Below are 20,875 nucleotides of genomic sequence, written 5' to 3'. Positions count from 1 at the left end.
TGTTCATGCACTGGCAGAGGAAGCTGTGCTGCTTTGTAAACAGTGGCGTTTCTGAGCCAACACCTTTTTAAAATGGTGGCATAGCATAATGGAGCTTGAATGAGGAGGATCTGCCTATGGAAGTCTCCTGCTTCCTGGAGCTTGTGATATCATGAATCCATTCACACACACACACACACCCAATCCATGAAACAGCTTGGCAACTATTTTAAAAGTACATGATGTCAAATGTAGGGCAGGTGGGTGTGGCTTGGCCAAAGTGGTCTCCCGGTCCAAATGGGAAGGCCTGGCAGGTCTAAATAGGGCCATGAGCTGGGGGTTCCCCAGAGTGGAGCACTCTGCTTTATTAGGGCTGGCATGCTCCTGGGATTTCCTGGACATAGCTGGGATTTGGCCTTTGAAAAAAGCATCCGGGCGGAAATCGTTTGGGAAAAGCTCAAAACTGTGTGTGTGTGTGTGTTTTGAAAAGAAGCTCAACAACTTTGGCCAAAATAAAAAAACTCAATAACTATGCCCCCCCCCCAAATTCTGTCCATATTTTCACTTTTTGAAAAATGCAACCCTAGCTTTATACCATTTTATGAAAACAATTATTGTAATAGATTTAGGGGGGTTCCCACTAAACCCTAGAAATGAATAAATGCTAGGCTTTTGATCGATTGAGATATGGATTAAAGTACAGGCTGCAGAAGAGCTGTGCTAGGCAGGGAATTCCTGGGCAGGCTTATACAAACCAACCTGGCTAAGCTATGGCTATCAAAAGAACAATAGAGGGCTATTAACAATACAAGAGAACTCCTTCCCCCCTGCCCTGAGATGTGAACAGATTGCCAAGGTGACAGGGTGTGTGTTTGAGGGGACAGGAAAAGGGAGTCTTTCCTGTGCATGCACACTTCACGAAAGCTCAGTTGGTCTCTAAGGTGCTACTGGAAGGATTTTTTTTAATTTTTTTTTGACTACGTCAGACCAACACGGCTACCTACCTGTAAAATGAATGAATGCCGCATTAAGCACAGCACAACTTCTTGCTTGAAAGGATGAGTGATGGCCCCCACACAACCGGAAATTATTTTGGAGTATACAGTACTTACATTCCACAGCCTTGTACATTTCTGAAAGAATTGTTGTTACTTACCTGCTGCTGTTTCTGACACATTAAAAACATACGAAGCATCACTGAATACTGGCTTAAACTCGTTGACTGGTTGTATTTTGACATAAATGTAGATAATATCTGTAAATATAGCAATTAAGGGAAGGATGAAGGATGAAACAAATCCTATTTTAAAGTTGCAAATCCTATTTTCAAGAGACCAGTTCCTTCAGAAGAAGAACAATGTAGAAAAATTAAAAATAAAAATAAGAAGAATAAAGGAGATACTTGCTAGCATAGTATGGGAAAGCAATATTCTGCACCTCAGTGGTCAGAGTATATTCTTCCTTCTCTGCTCCATCAGTTGCATTTTCAAGATCTACATTTCCTATCAGCTGGATAAAAATTGGGAGAATTTTATTTGCTTCTGGCTTATTGCGATTTTACTATTGTATTGTGACTTTAGTAATAAGCTGCATTGGAAAGGTTTATTTCCTTAACAGAGTGATCCAATGGAAAGGGGAAGAGGGAGGACAATTCAAGGACCACTACCTCCTAAGCCAGTGCTGAATGAACACCAGACAGGGAAGTACCGGTAGATGGGGAGCAACTGCCCCACTTCTTGTACTTGGTTATTCTTTTCAAAAACTGCTCCTTGGAACTGTTTTTAAAGGCCTCCCTGATCCACCCCAACATGTTTATTTTCTTCCCTTGTCAGAACACAGGTGCTTGGGAGAAGGAGATCTGCAGTATGGGAGGCCTCCTCAACTACCCTTGCCAGGATCTTAGGATTGCTTCTTAAAGGTTAGTACCAGTATAAGGTTAGTATTATTCAATTTCAGGAACACAATTTACTCTATCGATCCTGAGCAACCTCTTCCCACCAGCTTAGGTTGTGACCCCTCCTTGACAGATGTAGTGTGGCCCTGGTAACTTCAAAATTTGACCATTGCAATGTATATGGGATTAACCTTAAATACTTCTTGGAAACATCGGTCAGTGCAACATGCAGCTGGTTACTAACTGGGAATGGCTATATGAATCATACTTGGCCAGGTCTCCCAACAGCTATACCAGCTGACAGTCCATTTCCAGGCACAATTCAAAATACTAGCAATTACAGTGGTATCTCGGTTTACGAACTTAATCCGTTCCGGAAGTCCGTTCTTAAACCAAAACCAAAACCGTTCTTAAACAGAGGCACGGTTTCCCTAATGAGGCCTCCCACCCCCGGTGCCCTTCTACTGTTCAGATTCCGTTCTTAGACCGAGGTACAGTGGTACCTCAGGTTACAAACACCTCGGGTTACAAACACTTTGGGTTACAGACTCTACTAACCTAGAAGTAGTACCTCGGGTTAAGAACTTTGCTTCAGGATGAGAACAGAAATTATGCTCTGGTGGCGCGGCGGCAGCAGGAGGCCCCATTAGTTAAAGTGGTACCTCAGGTTAAGAACGGATCTCCAGAACGAATTAAGTTCGTAACCATAAGTACCACTGTAAAGTTCTCAAACCAAGACACTATTTCCAGTTTTGCAGAGTTTGTAAACCAAATCGTTCTTAAATCGGACTGTTCTTAAACCGAGGTACCACTGTATCTTCTTGTTGTTTTTTAGTCGTTTAGTTGTGTCAAGACCCCATGGACCAGAGCACACCAGGCACTCCTGTCTTCCACTGCCTCCCGCAGTTTCGTCAAATTCATGTTGGTAGTTTCGAGAAAATTGTTCAACCATCTCATCCTCAGTCGTCCCCTTCTCCTTGTGCCCTCAATCTTTCCCAGCATCAGGGTCTTTTCCAGGGAGTTTTCTCTTCTCCTGATGTGGCTAAAGTATTGGAGCCTCAGCTTCAGGATCTGTCCTTTCAGTGAGCACTCAGGGCTGATTTCCTTAAGAATTGATAGGTTTGACAGTATCTAGAAAGCCCTAAATGGCTTGGAATCTGGCTACCTTAAGGACCATCTTCTACTACACAAACCTGCCTAAACTTTGTGATCATCTTCAAAGGCCCATATTCCCTAGCATCTGAAGTTAGCTGGGAAGCAACCAGAAACAAGGCCTTTTCAGTTGTGGCACCCCTCCTTGAAATGCCCTCCCTGGGGCGGCTCAACAAACCTCAACCTTGATGTCATTTTGGCACCAGGTGAAGACCTATTTGTTAGCTAGGATGTTCTAGCATGTAGCATAGGTGGATGTTGATTCCAGTGGTATCCAGTTTTAATGCTGCTTCTTAGTGTATTCCGGTAGCAGTTTCATAGTTTTTATTATGTTATTGTATGCAGCCCACAAAGTTTTTATTGAAGAGTAACACAGAAATTCTCCTCCACTAGCAGAGCTTTCTTTTGTGATTTAGATATGTTTCCTGTAATTCTTTTATGCAACAAACTGTAGCAAGAAAATGCATACACATGCTTCCTGTTTTGGAAGAACAACAATTTCAGCTGAGGAACTATTTGACATGACACGCTAAGCCAAACTATGTGTACTGGAACTGTACAATCATAACGGTGTTATGATTTTAAAAATGCATTTGAGTACCTAGAAAGAGACTCTAGAAACTATATTGTTGCTATATTTTCTGTACAGTGTTTGGTCTTGGCTTGCCAGTTTTAGTGATACCTATGTTAGTTATGGGACGCGGGTGGTGCTGTGGGTTAAACCACAGAGCCTAGGGCTTGCCAATTAGAAGGTCGCCGGTTCGAATCCCCGCAACGGGGTGAGCTCCCGTTGCTCGGTCCCAGCTCCTGCCAACCTAGCAGTTCGAAATCATGTAAAAGTGCAAGTAGATAAATAGGTACTGCTACAGCAGGAAGGTAAACGGCGTTTCCGTGTGCTGCTCTGAAGTGGCTTTGTCATGCTGGCCACATGACCTGGAAGCTGTACGCCGACTCCCTCGGCCAATAACGCGCCAATAACATCAGGGGCCCCTTTACCTTTACCTTTATGTTAGTTATATTTTCATTTTAATTGCTGTGTTGATAATTCTATGCAAGTTGCTTTGAGAACCAGTAGTTCTAAATGCGTTTTTACTTTCTAGTATTTTAAGGTTGCCTCTGCTGTTCTGGCAATTGTTACTTCCATTTCATATCTGTTGCCATTAGTTTTGTATTTTTTAAAAAAATATTAGTTTCCTCTTTGTACAGTGCTGAGAGAGCAATAAGCTGTGGGGGACCTAAATTTTCTTAATTTAGTAAAGAAATACTTTGAGAATAAGTCAATAATAAGCTGACCTTGATCCTTCCACTGCCAGATGGATCCTGTGTGAACTTGCTACTTCCAACTCCAGACAATGCAGTGAAGTTAAACAGCTGGTTCCGTAACTCAGCATCATAGTCATGACAGAAACCTTTCAAATCAAGAATTATTTCTCCAGGGCGGGCTGTTTCTTTTATCTCTATCCTTTTAAAGAAAGGCACAAATAACAAATAATCCTTATTCCAGGCCTTCTATTACTTTATATTCCTTTGGCACCTTTCATAAATGCTTCAATGCTTTATATGTGTTCTCCCAGTAATGTATGTCTCCTTAAAACCTGACCACTTAGGAGTACAGGTGAGACAGAAATAATTAAGCACATTTGATCCCTGCACAACACCTGCACTTGTAAACTACCCATTTTGATCCTGCAACAGTCTGCCACAAAAATCATGGAACGATCGTGGGAACATTCCTAGTGTTAAAATGTTCTTTCTTACCCACATTTCCAATTTTGCACTAAAACACCACACTAAAAGTACAGGAATCTTTAGAGTGGGCATGGCTGTTGCAGTTGTACTACGTGCTACAGCATATGCAACCATACGGCCTTCAGCAAGTGTCCTTGTAAGGGGACCTTTCGAGTATGATTTTCTCCTTAGTGTCATATACCATCCCAAAAATTACTTGGGTGGGTAGAAGAAATAGGTTTGAGGTAATGGGCGTAAACAAGCAAGAGGTGCTCATTTCTCAAAAGGCCTTCTGCAGTGAATTGCAAACTGCTATGGAAGCAACTCAAAGTTTTAGAAGAAGCTTGCACCACAGCACAGAGTGGCTGATATTAAAGATGAGGCAGTATACCTTCACTGGGTAAAAGTGGCTTTGGCTTGTGACCAAATTAATATTGTACACTGGATAAAAATCCATTAGCCTTTGCTGTTTGTCAGTGAGTCCACGTCCCCAGGATGCGCACCACGCCCCTGCAGGCAGCGCATCATGCCCCCACCTGCTCTCCGCCCCCCCGCCCCCACTGGAGCTTGAAGCTTGGGGAGGGTTTTTTTTATTCTAGCAATAAATTATAATTATCACTACAACTTCATAACTTGGCATACCAAACTCTATGGTAAAAAAAGATTCAGGAGATATAATCTGTCCTGAAATCTTGTTCAAATGTTGTGGAATTTGATAAAAGTGCAAAAATACAGATACCTGTAATTATATTTGTCACATTCTGGTGGTTTGTCGTTAATATCTTCAATAGTTACAACAATTTCTGTTTCAGCATATTGTCCACTGCTAGGCCTATCATCAACGCGAATGATCAATGTAATGTTGGGATGTTCTCGCAATGGAGCCGAGTCTCGGTCTATTCTTCTAGCCACCAGAAGCACACCAGTTACTGAGAAAGAAATATACTGTAAGCATTTCCAATTGCGTGCAGCACAAATATCTTCTGTGACTTAGGAATTTTATTTTGAAAGGGTGTTCCACATCCTACATACATTTGTTTCCAAACACCAATACCCCCACTCTACTCTCTCACTCTAAATATAGAGTTATGCACTCCCAGTTTTTCTGAGCTGTGAGACATTCTAGAAGCAGCAGCACTGAGAGAGATCAATAGAAACTAAATAGCAGCTTTCCCCCCTTAAATTAATTGCATTTAGGGTTTTCGTGCAGGAGGTCACAGAACACAGGGAAGGGAGAGTTCCCTCCACTCCCTGTGTTCTGTGACCTCCTGCACCAAAACCCTAAATGCAATCCCCACAAGGAAAAATACCCAATGAATGGCAAATGAATGGCCAATGAATGGCAAATTGACTTGGGGGGCAAACGTCTATTTCTTCCAATAGAAGGTTGAAAAAAATTTAATTAAAAAAAAGCCTAATTGCAGCAAGGGAAGAGCAGGGCACTGACCATGTGAAGCCAAAGCACTGTGACTTGTTCCCTTAATGATAAACCACAGTTGTTGTTTTTTGTTACCTCCAAACTGTAGAGAAGCAAATAGAACAAAATCATAGAGAGATGGAGAAGGTTTCATGGGCCACCTAGCCCAAGCTACTACTCATGGTAGGAAAGCCAAAACCAGAGTTTCCTCAATTGTTGGCTGCCAGCCTTTGCCTGATGACCTCTAATGAGATCGCCACCCCTCTAGGTAACAGGTTCCATTGTCAAACTCCTCTTTCTATTAAGACATTTCTGTCAAGGTTCAAGCAAATCCCTTAATGTAAGCCCATTAGATCTTTTCCTGCCCCTTGATGTAGCAGAGAGAGCATGTCTTTGCCCCCTTCTGTGCCAGCCCTTCAGATATTTGAAAGGTGATATCACGACCCTCCTCTTGCTTTCTCTTCTCTGGGCCAAGCAAGCTCAGTTCCTTCAACATTTACCGTACTCGGTGTACTTGCTTTGCGTAGCCCACAATGTTTCTTGCCATTCCAAACCCTTCAGGAATCCATAACATGAATGCTGACTTGCATCTATGGAGAAATAAGGAATCCCTCCAGGATTACTGATGCTGAAGCGAAGGCTACTAACACCTTCCTCATCATCCGGATCCTCAGCTGTTAGATTGGCAACAACGTGTCCTGGTAGACTTTCTTCTAGAACATTGAAAGTTCTTTGTTTCCTGTTGTAGAAAACGAAGCCACAAATGTGCATGTTTGAGGAGCTCTTCCTTGTATAAAAGAGAACTGGCATCTTGGGTTAAAAAATGTCTAGACTCCAGATTATTGTCTCTTCAGTGTGACCAGTGTGAACTTCATAAGGTGACCTTAAGCCAGTCACTATTTCTCAGCCTAACCTACCTCACAGAGTTGTTGTGAAGATTCATGACCACTACCTTGAGTGCCTTTGACAAAAACTATGATAAATGAATAAAATCTAGATTTTCTAGTACCAGGAGTCATTTTAACCCCAATTTTAATGTGAAGGCCTGCATTTATTTAGTTTACTTTTCTCTTATTCACAGGTTTTTTATGTTTTAAACTGCCCTGAGAACTATGGATGAAGGGCGGCATAAAAATTAACAACAACAACAACAACAGCTGTCTGTGTTATTATTCTCTGTTCATGTAGCCTAGCCAAGATGTTTACACTTACTCTGAGCATAAAATTCTGAGATGCATGTAGTAGCTTTTCTACATGGTAGCAAAATAAAACACTTAGGCTATCCGTTGTGGTGTGTATGTTAGTGTGGTGCAGTGGTTAAGAGCGGTAGACTCGTAATCTGGGGAACCGGGTTCGTGTCTCCGCTCCTCCACATGCAGCTGCTGGGTGACCTTGGGCTAGTCACACTTCTTTGAAGTCTCTCAGCCCCACTCACCTCACAGGGTGTCTGTTGTGGGGGAGGAGGGGAAAGGAGATTGTTAGCCGCTTTGAGACTCCTTCGGGTAGTGATAAAGCGGGATATCAAATCCAAACTCTTCTTCTTCTTCTTCTCTCCCACCAAGAGCTTATTATTCTCATCATGCTCTTTAGTGTTGCATTTATTAAGATCAACTTATTCAACAAATATAGTTTTATGGGAACCACAAACTTGAAGTTCCCAACACCTTATTACTGTATTCTCAATGAACTTTGTACGCTACTCTGGGAGCTTTTCAGTTGAAAAACTGGGTAAAAAAGCTTTCATTAAATAATACTTAAATATAAATATTCCTACCGGTAGTCCCCGGATCCTTGTTTGGCAAGCAACTGCATGAGCACCTTAAATCTTACATACATGGCATCCCGAAATAACTTTATGTGTCTGAAGGTTATTCATGTAAAAGAAGCCTGCACTACCCCATATCGTACAACCTGACTGGAAGGTTGTCTCCTTTGAGATGCAGCAGAATTCTCTCTGGCCCAAAGCATCCTTTTTGAGCAATATGCTTTAATACAGAGGTTTTCAACATTTTTTTAGTCCACGACCCCCTTGACCAACTGCATTCTTTCTGTGGCACCCCTGTGAGGCTCAGGAGCCCAGTTGTGTCACTCCTTGCCTGCAGAGCTGGCAGCCTCTCACCCTTTTTCAAACACCCCTTCCTGTAGAGCATGGGTAAGCAAACTAAGGCCCAGGGGCTGGATACGGACCAATCGCCTTCTAAATCCGGCCCGTGGACGGTCTTGGAATCAGCGTGTTTTTACATGAGTAGAATGTGTGCTTTTATTTAAATGCATCTCTGGGTTATTTGTGGGGCATAGGAATTCGTTCTCTCCCCCCCCCAAAAAATAGTCCCCCCCCAAAGTCTGAGGGACAGTGGACTGGCCCCCTGCTGAAATAGATTGCTGACCTCTGTTGTAAAGTGTTCCCTCAGCCTCCTCTCTTCTCCCCTCTCCTTGGGAGTCCTCCGGGAAGCTGCCACTGCTGCCCTTAGTCTCTGAGCTGCCCACCCCCGCCCCAAAGATAGGTGCCCCCTTCACACTGCCCCAAAGGGGCTTGGGAAGCACTCCCTGGCCAGCCCTTGAGGCACCATTCACTTGTGGAGCTTGTAGCCAGCCAGGGCTGCTGCAACAAAAGGCTTTGGGAGGCAGAGATGCAAGAGGGCATCAGAGGAAGGGAAGGAAGGAAAGAGGGACAGAGGCCAGTGTTGCCTGCAGCACATCTGACCATCATTCAAGGCACCCCAGGGTGCCATGGCACACTTTAACATAAGAAGCCTACTCCCAGGCTGCATTTATGAACTGGGGGAGGGGGTTTACACCTCAAAGTAACTGACACACCCACAAGTAAATGACACACCCACAACACCATCCCATATGGTATGTCCTAGCATCGTGTCCAGACAAAAGAAATCGTTGAAATTGTTGAAAATCACTGTCTAGCATGCTTCCCACATGCTAATCCCTGTCAATATATGTAAACACAAATATAGAATTGGGTGTCACTTTTCTGATAAAAATAAGAATGACTCACAGCTGCTTTAAAGTAAACAGCAGCAACAACAACAACAAGAACAACAAGAACAACAACAACAAATAATAATAATAAATAATAATAATAATAATAATAATAATAATAATAAATAATAATAATAATAATAATAATAATAACTGGAAGATTCAGGCTTGAATCTGTTTGGCCCCGACATGCTGAACTGAAATAACCTGCCGAATATTGAGCAGAAAACTCAAATTAGTTAATCACTGTGTTGGAACCATCCAAAACTTATGAATCATTAACACTGAAAGGGGACAGTTACAGATGCCCCCTCCGTATTGAAAGAATTCACAGAAGGAGCAGAGAGGGTCTAGTCACACCCACCCACCACCTCACTCCAACCGTTCACACTTTCAGTGGATATCAAAATGAGTTCTATGTATGTACAAATGTACATAGGTAGAGCTCCTTCTGATGGTGGTTGAATGTGGTGGTGGTAATGAGGTGATCACATGCAGGACAGGGTTTAGAATCATCTATCCCAGCTATGCATGGAGTGGTTTGTGTGAGCTGCCATCCACTTATAAAGCCAAAATACACTGTTTTGATACACCTAGAATTTTTCACTTACATGGTAAAATAAGGTTTTTCATCATTTTTGTTTATGATAGTGACTATCAGAGTCCCACTGGTATTCCGACCAAGGTAGTCTGTTGCCGTAATGTTTAACGTATAGCTGTAAAACCAAAACACCCAAAATGTCACATTGCGGATTCCATACAACAGATCTCTTCTCTGCTAACAACGATCGATTAAAAAAAGCCAAGAAGGTGCTCATTTATGTAGGGACTACCCACATAAAGGGATGCGGGTGGTGCTGTGGTCTAAACCACAGCGCCTAGGGCTTGCCAATCAGAAGGTCAGCAGTTCGAACCCCCACGACAGAGTGAGCTCACGTTGCTTGGTTCCTGCTCCTGCCAACCTAGCAGTTCGAAAGCACGTCAAAGTGCATGTAGATAAATAGGTATTGCTCCAGCGGGAAAGCAAACGGTGTTTCCGTGGACTGCTCTGGTTTCACCAGAAGCGGCTTAGTCATGTTGGCCACATGACCCAGAAGCTGTCTGCAGACCAACGCTGGCTCCCTCAGCCAGAAAAGCGAGATGAGCGCCGCAACCCCAGAGTCGTCCGCGACTGGACCTAATGGTCAGGGGTCCCTTTACCTTTACTACATACCTGTAATACGTACTCACCTATGTGGATCTTTCTCATAATCAAATACCTTCAAGGAAGAAATGGTTCCAGTTCCAGAAACAGAGAAAAATGGTGATGCTGGGGTCATTGAATACTGAAATAAATGACACAAATTGGGAGGTCACAGTACTGCTTTGTTGTGCAGTATGAATCAGGGAGATGCAAATGGCTAGTACAGTTTGTATGGTCTGAAGCTCAACATAAAAAAAAATCAATATCATGACCACTGGTCCCGTCACCTCCTGGCAAATAGAAGGGGAAGAAATGGAGGCAGTGAGAGGTTTTACTTTCTTGGGTTCCATGATCACTGCAGATGGTGACAGCAGTCACGAAATTAAAAGACGCCTGCTTCTTGGAAGAAAAGCAATGACAAACCTAGACAGCATCTTAAAAAGCAGAGACATCACCTTGCCGACAAAGGTCCGTATAGTTAAAGCTATGGTTTCCCCAGTAGTGATGTATGGAAGTGAGAGCTGGACCATAAAGAAGGCTGATCGCCGAAGAATTGATGCTTTTGAATTATGGTGCTGGAGGAGACTCTTGAGAGTCCCATGGACTGCAAGAAGATCAAACCTATCCATTATTAAGGAAATCAGCCCTGAGTGCTCACTGGAAGGACAGATCGTGAAGCTGAGGCTCCAATACTTTGGCCACCTCATGAGAAGAGAAGACTCCCTGGAAAAGACCATGATGCTGGGAAAGATTGAGGGCACAAGGAGAAGGGGACGGGAGGCAGTGGAAGACAGGAGTGCCTGGCGTGCTCTGGTCCATGGGGTCACGAAGAGTCAGACACGACTAAACGACTAAACAGCAACAACAACAGTACAGTTTGTGTTTCAACTTAAATTGTGCTCCATTTGGTAATTCACTCCCTGTTTTCTTTACAGGAAATGCTGCAGACCCATAATTTCTCCAGCAATTAGCCTGGACAGTGTCCCCAGGTTATACCTAATCTCTGCCTTTGTCCCACTGCATTATGTCATCACCTCTGTTCTATTTTAACCCTGATGATTTTTCACATGCACAATATCTTATCTTCACACATACTGTACCCCACATAAAAACTGATGTATTAAGCAATATATGAATTATTAAAATAAAATATTCAGAATTATATAGGGGGGAAAAAACCCAACCGATATAAACTTCACACAATCCCATGTGGGATAACTCCTGCTTCCAAGACAGAAACAATAACATCAAAACCTCATGAGAGGGGTAGGGAAAGAAGCTGATGCGCTAAGAATTCCAAGGAGCACCAAGACACATCCTTTGTAAAAAGGTAAGGAAAGAAGCATGTGGTCCTAAGATATAGTTGTGTGACCTGCAAAAACTCATCCTTAGTTGTGTTTTTGGGTCTGGAGTGGAATGGAAACATACTTAGGCCAAGAAACTGACGACCGGTAATAGTTTAGGGTTGCCATCCGACTGGGATTTCTCAGACATATCCGGAATCCAGTGTCTGAGCGGAAATCGGAAAAATGTCTGGGAAAAATCCGGATGTATGGCAGCACATGTCGGCTGTGCTGTTTTTGCCAATTTTTAATAAAAATAGCTCAACAACTTTGCCAAAAAAACTCAATAAATTTTCTGTCCAGATTGTCACTGTTTGAAATATGGCAATCCTATCATAGTTTAAGCAGACCTTAATGGAATTCTTAAGGGCAATAATATCTCTCTGTCTGGATTCTGGGAAGTCAGAAAACACTGACAACGTCTTGGCTGAACTAAGACAATGGGCAGGATCCAGCCAATTTGTTTTATCAATGCAAGGATTTCCATTTGTGCAACAGAAATTCACACTCTCACCTTCTACGGCATACCCCATAAATCAGTTCTGAAAGTTCTTCTGGAGGTTCTTCTGCAGGTGTTTACAAAAAATGGAAACCAGATAGACTTAAGTGTATGAGAGTCAGTTTATCTCCTTAAAAGCCTATTATTATGTGTCATGATGGGAGTTGTGGTCTGGAGGGCCGGGTTTGCCTATGCCTGCACTGTACCCAAGCACACCAGCTCATAAGTTAATTTTATGGTTTGCCTTTCCTCTTTTAATTTTCATCTGTTGTTATAATTTTTCTCTTTATAAAATACACTTTATAAAATGAAATTAACAATCTTTTAAAAAACAAAATAAAAAAATCCTTCCAGTAGCACCTTAGAGGCCAACTAAGTTTGTTATTGGTATGAGCATGCATGCACACTTCTTCAGATACTCTGAAACAGAAGTCACCAGACCCTTATATATAGTGAGAGGGTGGTGAGTGGTATTACTCAGAATGGGTGGGGATGGGTGATTGGCTGATAGGTGTGGTAAACCTGTTGACTGTTAACTGTTGACTGTTAACGACTGCAATTGGTCTTACAGGAAAAAGCAAGGGGTCAGATGGCTAAAAATAGCTTTATCGTGTATAATGAGATAAGAATCCAATGTCTCTATTCATATCAGGTCTCTCCATGGTTTTAAGTTTGGTAATAAGTTGCAATTCAGCAACTTCTCTTTCCAGTCCATTTCTGAAATTCTTTTGTAATAAGACAGCTACTTTGAGATCTTGTATAGAATGTCCTAGGAGACTGAAGTGTTCTCCTACTGGTTTCTCTGTCTTGTGATTCCTGATGACAGATTTATGTCCATTTATCCTTTGGCATCGAAGACGTCTTTATCTCCTAATACCTGGAAATCTTCCAGCTACTATTAAGAGGCAAATTATAAGGTATTTGCACAGTAATGTGGACACATATGAAAAAATGAACTTTTTTTAAACTTTTTTTTTACTCAATGTAGTTTTCTGTGTGATATCTTAATCTCCATCAAACTGAAAACTATCCCTACTCACCAAAGCTGGACTGTGAACATTGTCGCTTGTCATCACAGTAACTCAGTCAATCAATGTCAAAGACTTCAATGCTTCAGTGCAATAAGTTTCAGATATGCTGTGTGGCTTTTGATCATTTCTGATTACTGAATTCAGTTGAGAAGGGTTTTAACTGTTGTATTTCCTAGAACATTATTTTCTAAAATTAAACTCACAATGACTTACCTTTACAGGAGTGGATACATTAATTTGGTATATGTTTCCACTTGGTGTGCCTTCATATTGGTAGATCATAACAGCTGTTGAGATTAAAGTATAATGTGCATTAAATTAAAGAGGTTATGAAGATATTATGCAAGTACAGTATATAGGTAAGTAGGCCTGAACACATTCTGATTTGATGCCTATATACCGTATTTTTCCGCCTATAAGATGCCCCCATGTATAAGACCCCCCGTCCCCATTTTGGGGACTCAATTTTAAGAAAATGAGGGGAGATGGCCCAAAGTTATTGAGTTTCTCCCCCCAAGAAGCTGCAGGCAGGAAACACTCCCTAGATCATTTCCTGTGTGTAGCGGCATCAGCTGGTTGGCTGGAGGGCAACTTCCCCTGATGCCGCTGCATGCGGGAAACAATCCAGGGAGTGCTTCCCTCATGCAGCGGGATTGGGGGAAGTTGCACTCCCATCAGCCAGCGCCCCCATATTGCTCCATGCTCGCTGCAGCATCAGGAGAAGCTGCGCGCTGCCATCCAGCGCCCCCAGATCGTTCCTCGCTTGCTGTGGCATCGGGAGAAGCTGCGCTCCCTCCTCCTATGCCACTATCCGTGTATTTGACAACCCCAGTTTTTTTGGCATGATTTCTGAGTCAAAAAACCTCATCCAATACACAGAAAAGTATGGTAATTTAAAGCCTAGAGCCTAGATTTGTAGAGTTGGAAGGGACCCTCAAGGATCATCTAGTCTGACCCCCTGCAATGCAGGAATATGCAGCAGGGATCGAACCTGCAACCTTGGCATTATCAGCTCCATGCTCTAACCACCTGAGCAAATCACAACAGACTATTCTTGTGTGCCTGAAGTGCTCACTGAAAGGATGTGGTCTGATGCATCTGCTTGATTCACTGTTCTGACCTTACCTAACTTCCAATCAAACTGTTGGCTTAATGCCTGCATGCTGGGCAAAACCATGTAGGCTGGATGCGTGGAGGAGGGGGAGGAAGAGGGAGATCTTACTTGCTCTCTCTCTCACTTTTTGCATGGTCATTAGCAATGCAAATTAATTAATTTATTGCTTAATGTAAAAAATAGACTTCGAAGCAGCCCGCAAGCATAAAAACTAATTATAAAAACACTAAAATATAAACCTCCATAATTAAAATACAAAATATAACATTTCCTTTAAACACTAAAATATAAACTTCCATAATTAAAATGTGCACTAAAACAATCCCATTAAAACTGCGCAGCAATTTAAACAGAAGACTCAGGACAGACATCAAGGGAATGCCAGATGGGGCCTCCCGTATTTAAGCAGGGAGAGCATTCCTTAAGTTTGTACTGTATGCATATATTCATATGGTGAATTCAGGGTAAGAATTCAGGGTAAATGCAAATGTACACAGGCAGTGGCCGAGGAAGCCACTTGGGTACCCGGAGTGGCAAACATAACATGCACCCAGGGGCGGGGCGATCAACCCATGGGGGCACGCCAATCCTCCCGGGGGTGCCAGCGCTGCCCGCGCAAATATGCCCAGTGTGTGAGCACTGCCCGTCGGGGGGTGCATCCCCGGCAGCCAGTGCCACCCGCTGGGCATATTTGCACAATCAGTGGGCGGATTTTCACGACGACGATCACAAAAATTTGGTTGCCAGAGGTGCCGCCATGCTGATCTGCCCGGGGGGGAGGGATTTAGTCACCCCCCCCCCAGGCATGACAACCAGGGCGGACTGCACCTCCACCCCACCCCTTGTGACGCCCCTGTACACAGGTTCTGTACATACAGAGCTAATATGTAGAAGCTGGGAGTGGGTAAAGTTGGCATGACACCTCAGCTGCTCCAAATGTTCAAAGCACATGGTTGGGGACTGTGTGAAAGTGGGTGAAAAACTCCCAATGTGGAGATGCCCTGCCTGCCCTCAGAGAGAAGTGCCCATTGTGTATTTCCATGAATAGGACAGCACTACCATTAGGCAGAATGAAATGACCACCTCCAGGGGTGGCCTGCACTGTTTCGCTGCCTGAGGCAAAACAGGAAGGTGCTGCCCTTCATTAACCACGAACCCCAACATTTGGGACCCCTCCACCAAACCTGTGCCAAAGTTTTGCAGTGAAAATCCTGCATTTTGAAGCACCCCCCCCTCAACCTAAGCAAATGATATTCAAAACAGGGGTCATTGGTATCCAGCATTGTCCAATTCACTCCAAACCAGTGCAAGGTTTGGCAATTATTTTGAAGCATTTTGCAGGTGGCTTCCGGTGAGATCTCACTGGAAGAAGTCACTGATGTGTGATGGCAGGGGGCGGGCGCCCCGTAGGATTCTGCCAATCAAGGTGGCTGCTTCAGCCCACTCCATGTGCTGGCCCTGAACACATCAAGCAGGAGATGCTGGGGGGCCAGCACTGTGCACCCACTGGCCGTTTCCCCTGAGCCTCTGGCCACCCCCTCTTTAGGAGGATAGAGCTGTGTGAGGCTGTATCATCTTTCCTCCAAGGAGCTCAAGGTGGTGTTTGCCATCTTGTCCTTCATCTCAGGCAGCAAAATGCCTTGGGTCAGCAATGGACATGAATCACTGCCTGCAGGTGTGCTCCCTCCCAAACACAAGGCAGGTACAGACCTAGTGGTGCCGTCAGACTGGGACTTTGGGGCAGATCAAGGCCCCATTCAACAGAATGAAGAGGGGAACCACCAGATCAGTGGAAACATTGCAAGGGTGAAGGTGGTGATTTTTACTACTATGAGTCTAATAACAAAGCTTTTCAGGTGTAGGTGAAGTCTTCTTCCAGTGGATCTGAGCTATCAGTAGAGTAGTAAACACTCTTTTTATTTCAAGTGAATGACTTACTTTGATATTCCAGATTGCCTAGAAACATTGGAGGTTCAGGTATATCAAGCATTTGGACCGTCAGTATTTGTAGCTCATTTGCCCCAGCTGTGTCATAAACAAGGATCTGTAATTCAAATCGATGTGGCATAGCTTCATAATCTGGAACAGGGTCTCCAGTGGTAACAACCTAAAATAAAAACAAGTAATTATTAGCAAACATTGGGTTAGACCCAGAATAAGTGAGTTGCAATTAGTTCCTAATGAAATCAATGGTACTCATGTTAATTATTATTTGATATAAAAATGGAAAGCGCAATGCTGGTGGTCAACAAAAGAGGTTTAAAGACTCTCTCAAGGCAAATCTTTAAAAAATGTAGTATAAACATCAACAATTGGGAAACCCTTGCCTGTGAGCGTTCCGATTGGAGAACAGTCTTTACCAAACTCAGGGCAAAAGGGAGAAATGTGCTAAGAGGAAGGCACACTTGGCAAACCCTCACCATGCTCAACTCCCACCCAGAAACCTATGTCCCCATTGTGGAAGGACGTGTGGATCCAGAATTGGCCTCCACATTCACTTACGGACTCACTGTTAAAACTGTGTTTATGGAAGAAAGTCTAACTCGGCTATGAGTGATTGCCAAAGAAGATGATTATTTATATTCTTTCTTTCCTTCAAAAAGCTCAAGATAACTTATATGGTCCTCTCTCACTTCAGCTGTGTGGGATAGCTTAGGCTGAGAGGTGGTGACTAGTGAGCTTCACGACTGAGTGGTTGACGCTGCCTAACCACTAGACCACACTGGGCCTCAAGTCAAGTCATTACTAACTTTTTACACTTGTTTCATTGGGCACTGATTTGCATCTAACTTGACCCAGATCTACGGTTATGTGTTTCAATCTCCCTTATAGTACAAAATTAGAGCATATAAGAATAATGTTTCCTTTTATCTAACTCCACAATGTTTCCGGTTTCTTTTATGGAATAAGTTATTGCGACAGGTAAAGTACTTGATTTACTAAAATTTCTGTCACCGTTTAAAACGGTGTTCCTGTCATCCCTGCTCTACAAACTTATGCCATTGGTTTAAATCACCAATTTCACCCTGTCAGTACATCTCCCAGCAGCAGCAGACCTTGGTAACATGGCACCCTATGTGAGGCCAAAATTTGACATCCCACCCCCACAGCCCTCAAGATGGCTTCCCCAAAGCTAGGTAAGGGAGGTGTCAAGCTTTGGGAAGGAGGAAGGAAGACCCTAGAACCCTGTCAGAGCCCTCACACCTTCTACCCAAAGCCCAACGTTTACTAGGCTTTGAGAAGGAGGGGAAGGTGCCCATTGTGGGGGAACCGGTTCCACTGCCCTAAATCCACCTCTGCCAGGGCCACTGGTTTTGTGCAACCTGCCTTCTCTTTTTCTCCCCTCCTCCACACTGACTTCATGCAAAATCAGGATGGTGATGAGGCATTACAAATCTTCTAATGAGGGCTGTGGGATGACAGCCTTACATTTTTTATGTTTATAGGGAAATATATTTAAATAACACTCTACTTTGCACTGGTTTAATTGAGATATTAGATTTAACATTTTATTATTAATGGGGGGAAAGTTATTGATGTTATAACAGTATCCTCCACCACCAGAATCTGACGGGCAAGATTTCGAGACTAAGCAAACATTTACCTGGTACAGAGTTGTAGATTCAGGATTGATATCAAAAGCTTGTGTGAGTGGGTTTGAGTTAATTATTTTAGGATATCCGCTTGCCACTGAAATATTTGGGGTTAAATCAACACTGAAAGTATACACCACAGTACCAGCTGGAGAATTTTCTGTTACATTGGCTGTACCAGGTAAACCAGAAAAACTCAGTGATCTTCCCCCTGCAGATTACAGAGAATCAAAACATATATTGTTCAGAAATATTATTTCTAAGTGCTGTTATAAGAATTTTGAGGTCATATATATATATATAATAATTGTTCATAAAACATGTACATGAATGTACAGAAACATGTCTGAAGCAGCACAGGAAAACAGGCCTGACTGACACCATTTTGACTCTCTCTGACCAGGTGTTCCTCTGCAAGGAAGAAGTGGGGTGGGGGGAACCTTCTCATTGTCTCAGGAATTAAAGTGATAACCCTGGCATCCTGATACCTGAGTGCCAGACAAAAGGGTGTGATTAACTTGGCTGGGAAACAGGGAAATGTAAAAATCTCTCAATTTTGTTGATTAGGTTTTGGGGGCAGGGGGCAGGGTCCAGACTGCTCAGATTACTGCCACCAGACCTCCCCGTTCATGATGTACCTATGATGAATCTAGGGAGAGCGGTCTTGGGCTACACCCCTTCTGTGACATATGGATGATGCTTCTGGGGGGTGGGCTGAAACCAATTTCAAATTTCTTTTTAAGGGCAAGACACCTCTGTTTGGGGTCCCTTCCTTGTTCTCCTGCGTGAGAGGAAGGACCCTGTTGCAACAGCGAAATAAAAGTGCCTTGCTTCGTACGTCCTGGTTTGGTCTCTGTTATTTGGTGGGCAGGAGACGCTTAAATTCGTCTGTTTGCCTGGATCCTTGGGCTCTCCCTGGGTCAGGATCCATTTCTCTGGGTTCATAGGAACCAGCTTAAATTTTACTTCAGTGCAGATTGGTCAACAACGTACACTTTGTCTTAGCAGTATCTTCCCATGAAATAGAAACCACTTTGCTTTCTAACTATATCCATCTGCTACCTTAAGCTTTATGGCTGCAAAAATATTAACGCATTCATAGCACAAACAATGTAGTTTTTCCTCAATTCAGAATCATTCATGCTTATGTTCAACATGCTACTTTCAATCCATAGAGATTCTAGATCCTGCTGTCCACAATAGTGGACATATTTGATGTGCCTTTGAAAACCATTCCCTTGATTAGGTTATCCACATACTTTCCTCCCTGGAGATGTCCCAGGTGACTGAAGTAGTGCTTGCGATCTTGGTATATGCCCACCTACAATATCATTGTGCAGGTGTGGATACACACACACACACACACACACACACAGAGAGAGAGAGAGATTGCTGGGACTGCTTACATCTATTTTCAAATGCACACATTGTTGGGTAATACAGAATCAATCAACAATGAGCTTTTATTTTTGGAATCAATGAAACCAGTTTATCAATAAGTGCTTTTCAGGGGCGAAAAATATGCAATAGATCTAAGTTACAATATGTGTATACTACATAGGGCAGTAAAAATACTCAGTCTCCATTGATTCTAGAATAAAATGTTGTTGTGTGCAACCTAAATGCTGGATCCAGCCAAATGGCCTTTCTAAATAATCTATATCAAACAGCTAATATAATTATAGCAACAATAAAATAAATATCAACAGCAAATAGAAGGGAAATCATGCAATCAATCATTATCCCCATGTAAAAGCAAGTAAGTCAGCTGGTCATCCCCAAAGTTTTTTTTGAAAAGAAATTCATTTACTGACATTTAAAACACACACACACACACACACACACACACACACACACACACGAGAGAGAGAGAGAGAGAGAGAGAGAGAGAGAGAGAGAGAGAGAGAGAGAGAGAGAGAGGTGGTGGTATGTTCTTATCACATTCATTTCCTTCTAGTACATGTTGTCTACAGTCAACACTGTGCGCTGCATTGATCTCACACCCCACATCCTATAACAAGGTCATTCCCAGTAAGCAATGCCTCCTTCTTTTCTTCCCATGTTTGCAATTGTGCACTATAAGTCCATAGCAAAACCACTAGGAAGTCACTGTCTAGATCAGGATGGGCAGAAGCTGGATTGCGGTCCTTAGCGTGCCTCTGACAAATTTCTGATGAATCACCTAGCACCTGCTGATGTACTTTCAGAGAACACTGGCTGTGGTGGGCCTTGACCTGATTCAAAAAGGCACTGTCTTATGCTCTTAAGCAAGAATATGAAGTAAAAATATTTTCCACACTGATTAGTTATAGCTTAATTCAAGAAGTGGTCTGCAATACCTTGCCATTCCGTCTGTGGCTTCACTTCCTTGCCTGTCCCAGGGAAAGCAATTAGACTTGAAAACAGCCTCCCAATTGAGGGAGGGGGTCATAGTTGGGGAAGAGAGAGTGAACCCCATCAATTACCAATTAAGCCTTAACTGTTAAAAAGATATTGAGCACATTCCCTTTCATAGAAGAAAAAGAGACCCTGAAAGACTGGGCTTTGGTCTACTCCTGATTAGAAGTGTGCACGCACACGAAAGCTCATACCAATAACAAACTTAGTTGGTCTCCAAGGTGCTACTGGAAGGATTTTTAAAAATTTTTGTTCAGAATATTAACGATTTTCTGAGAACAATCAAAATAGTGTTGCATATTTAATCTATGAATAAAATCATGTCCTTACCATATATTTCTCCTAACAAAACAAGGAGGCAAAAGCACAGCATGTCCTGAGTCTTTCTTTGAATGTGGCCATCCATGATCAAACTAAGATATCTTTCTCCTAGCCTACTTCAACCTCATTGCTCAATTTCTTCCTTATCATGGAGAAGTAACAAATCAAACAAAGATCCTGCTGTAGCTAGGGGAGTTTCTAAAACATCAGTCTGTTTACCATCTTGTGAA

The 20,875-nt window shown here is 42.9% G+C and overlaps 1 protein-coding gene across 15 annotated transcripts in view; it reads right to left on the bottom strand.

Moving 5' to 3' along the window:
• CDHR3 (cadherin related family member 3) overlaps positions 1–20,875 on the bottom strand; it is a 42,782-nt gene that overhangs the window by 8,239 nt on the left and 13,668 nt on the right. For 4 of the 15 annotated variants that reach the window (XM_088676673.1, XM_088676676.1, XM_088676671.1 and 1 more), the window contains exons 2-11: positions 17,939–18,138; positions 16,273–16,441; positions 13,434–13,507; positions 10,395–10,489; positions 9,776–9,880; positions 6,755–6,909; positions 5,493–5,682; positions 4,319–4,487; positions 1,386–1,488; positions 1,136–1,234 (exon numbers count right to left, since the gene is read on the bottom strand). In XM_088676673.1, the coding sequence (XP_088532799.1) occupies positions 1,136–1,234; positions 1,386–1,488; positions 4,319–4,487; positions 5,493–5,682; positions 6,755–6,909; positions 9,776–9,880; positions 10,395–10,489; positions 13,434–13,507; positions 16,273–16,402 (1,120 nt within the window). In that variant the 5' untranslated portion in view covers positions 16,403–16,441; positions 17,939–18,138. Of the gene's footprint in view, positions 1–1,135; positions 1,235–1,385; positions 1,489–4,318; positions 4,488–5,492; positions 5,683–6,754; positions 6,910–9,775; positions 9,881–10,394; positions 10,490–12,204; positions 12,252–13,433; positions 13,508–16,272; positions 16,442–17,938; positions 18,139–20,654; positions 20,812–20,875 lie in introns of those variants that run through there. The other 11 variants (XM_088676666.1, XM_035128106.3, XM_088676675.1 and 8 more) reach the window with 8 other exon arrangements.

This window comes from Zootoca vivipara, chromosome 9, assembly GCF_965207765.1.
Source record: "Zootoca vivipara chromosome 9, rZooViv2.hap1.1, whole genome shotgun sequence".
NCBI classification, from domain to species: domain Eukaryota; kingdom Metazoa; phylum Chordata; class Lepidosauria; order Squamata; family Lacertidae; genus Zootoca; species Zootoca vivipara.
This window is presented reverse-complemented; position numbering and strand designations above follow the sequence as displayed.